This window comes from Colobus angolensis, unplaced genomic scaffold (genome assembly GCF_000951035.1).
Source record: "Colobus angolensis palliatus isolate OR3802 unplaced genomic scaffold, Cang.pa_1.0 Scaffold78, whole genome shotgun sequence".
In the NCBI taxonomy this organism is placed as follows: Eukaryota; Metazoa; Chordata; class Mammalia; order Primates; family Cercopithecidae; genus Colobus; species Colobus angolensis.
The window spans coordinates 5697117-5699806 of record NW_012121598.1 but is presented as its reverse complement, the minus strand read 5'-3'; the positions used below and the strand labels follow the sequence as shown (position 1 = coordinate 5699806).

At 41.3% G+C, this 2690-nt stretch overlaps 1 protein-coding gene across 1 annotated transcript in view; it reads left to right on the top strand.

Annotated features, from left to right (window-relative positions):
* Positions 1-2690, top strand: part of USP50 (ubiquitin specific peptidase 50) — a 48715-nt gene that overhangs the window by 7134 nt on the left and 38891 nt on the right. Inside the window, exon 5 of the mRNA XM_011928606.1 lies at positions 1766-1908. Within this exon, the coding sequence (XP_011783996.1) occupies positions 1766-1908 (143 nt within the window). The remainder of the gene's footprint in view (positions 1-1765; positions 1909-2690) is intronic.

Below are 2690 nucleotides of genomic sequence, written 5' to 3'. Positions count from 1 at the left end.
TTTTTTTTTTAGGGACATACTGGTCAAAAGTTACTAGGAATTCAATCATATTTTTAAATGTACTCAATGAAATAGCCTGATTGTAAAACTGGAAATATAGTGAGGTTTATTCAGTCTATTGAGATAGATTTGTGCATAAAAGAAATTTGTAATTTCTTGCAAATATTTGTGACCCTCCCTTACCCCAGAGGTCTGTAAGGCCCAGACTTGGAACTAGATATAAAACATTCTAGACTCTCAGTCTCGCGCTCTTATATTTTGGACTAAAGCTGTGAAATGTTTTGGAAAGACAGAATGGAATCTAGTGCCTTGGTTTACCTCTCAAATTTTCTTCGCCACAATGCCAAAAGTTAATCTGTAACTGGGGATGTGAGCATGGGGTGAGTGGCAGTAGAAGGCAGCCAGCAATAAGGAGCAAACAAGGGGCAGACAGCAGTAAGTTTTCTTGCAGAATTATATAAATTTATATTTTTTTCTTCCTAAATTATGAAAGCACATTTTACTGCTAAAAGTTTTACCTACCAGAATTGGAGAATAGAATCCTATTACTTATTCAGCACTGGGCTTTGTTTCTCAGCTCAAACTGCTAAAGATTGTTGGAAAGAAATTCCAAACACCTAAGTAAGGTGCCAGTGGGTCCTCTGCAAACAAAATCTGTGCTCATCTTCTTCTTCCAGTTAATGGTTTGCAGAACCAAGGACCTGGCCACATTGAGGATCTCTCCTATGGATATGGGGTCTAATTTATCCCTGTTCTGCTATCTTTATCATAGGCCACCCCTAAACCCTGAGAGTCATTTTTGTCACCAGATCATTTTAGCAATGAGATGAATAGCATAAAGCAGCTGCCTGATTTCACTGGTGAAAACTGCAAAGTCGCCGGGCATGGAGGCTCATGCCTGTAATCCCAGCACTTTGAGAGGCCAAGGCAGGCAGATCATGAGGTCAAGAGATCGAGACCATCCTGGCCAACATGGTGAAACCCCATCTCTACTAAAAATACAGAAATTAGCTGGGCATGGTGGCATGTGCCTGTAGTCCTGGCTACTTGGAGGCTGAGGCAGGAGAATTGCTTGAACCCAGGAGGCAGAGGTTGCAGTGAGCCAAGATCGCACCACTGCACTCCAGCCTGGCAACAGAGCGAGCCTCCATCTTGAAAAAATAAATAAATAAATAAATAAAATTTAAAAATAAATAAAAATTGCAAAATCAGTATTATTCGGGAAAAAACAGAAAAGTTAAAATGCTTATTTATAGGCTGGGTGTGGTGGCTCACGCCTGTAATCCCAGCACTTTGGGAGGCCGAGGTAGGCAGATCACCCCGTTTCTACTAAAAATACAAAGATTAGCTGGGCTTGGTTGTGCGTGCCTGTAGTCCCAGCTCCTTAGGAGGCTGAGGCAGGAGAATCACTTGAACTGTGAGGTGGAGGTTGCAGTGAGTCGAGATCATGCCACTGTAGTCCAGCCTGTGCAACAGAGCGAGACTCCATCTGAAAAAAAAAGAAAACAAAAAACCCAAAAAACTGATTTATAGATTATAAGTGAGGTAGGCACTCAAATCCATCTCAGTAACAAGAAATACCTTCTAGGTGGATTTTACAGGTATCTGGTTGCAACTAGTGAGACTGTTATCTTCTGGACTTGTTGACTTTGAGAAAAGCACTGAGAATTACATTTCCTCGGCATTTGCAAAGTTCCAATAGAAACAGAGAGTACAGGTTGCAGTCGATCCAATTTGGTCACCAAATCCTTTTTTTCCTGAACAGGACTGTCTCCAGTGTTTTTTTCAACAAGACACACTGACCTGGAACAACCAAATTCACTGCTCCTTTTGTGAAACCAAGCAAGAAACTGCCGTGAGGGCTGGTATTTCCAAGGCACCCAAAATAATTATTTTTCACCTTAAAAGGTATGGATTTTTACATTTTGTGGGCACATATTTTCGAACAGCTTTCTAGAGATGTAATTCACATGCCAATAATTGGCCCATTTAGAGTATACAGTTCAATGATATTTGGTATATTACATTATTGTTTTTAAATTGTGATAAAATATATACAGCATAACATAAAACTTTGCCATTTTAGCAATTCTAATCATACAATTCATTGGGATTCACTATTCACAATGTTGTGCAACAATCATCACTGTTTCTAAAACTTCTTCATCACCCAAACAGAAACTCTGTAACCTTTAGTAACTCCACATTCCTGCCCCGCGAATCCCTGGTAAGATACTTCAGTGATGGTCTGTCAAGGTCTTTGGTGTATTTTAAAAATTGTGTTGTTGGTTTTCTTTCTTTCTTTCTTTTTTTTTTTTTGAGACGGAGTCTCACTCTGTTGCCAGGCTGGAGTGCAGTGATATGATCTCGGCTCACTGCAACCTCCACCTCCCGAGTTCAAGCTATTTTCCTGCCTCAGCCTCCCTAGTAGCTGGGACTACAGGTGCATGCCACCATGCCCCGCTAATTTTTTTTTGTATTTTTAGTAGACATGGGGTTTCACCATGTTGGCCAGATTAGACCACCATGGTCTAATCTCTTGACCTCATGATCCGCCTGCCTCGGTCTCCCAAAGTTCTGGGATTACAGGCGTGAGCCACTGCGCCTGGCCAGGTTGTTGGTTTTCTAATTGTTGAGTTTTAAGATTTCCCTTCCCTTCCCTTCCCTCCCCTTCCCTTCCCTTCCCTCCA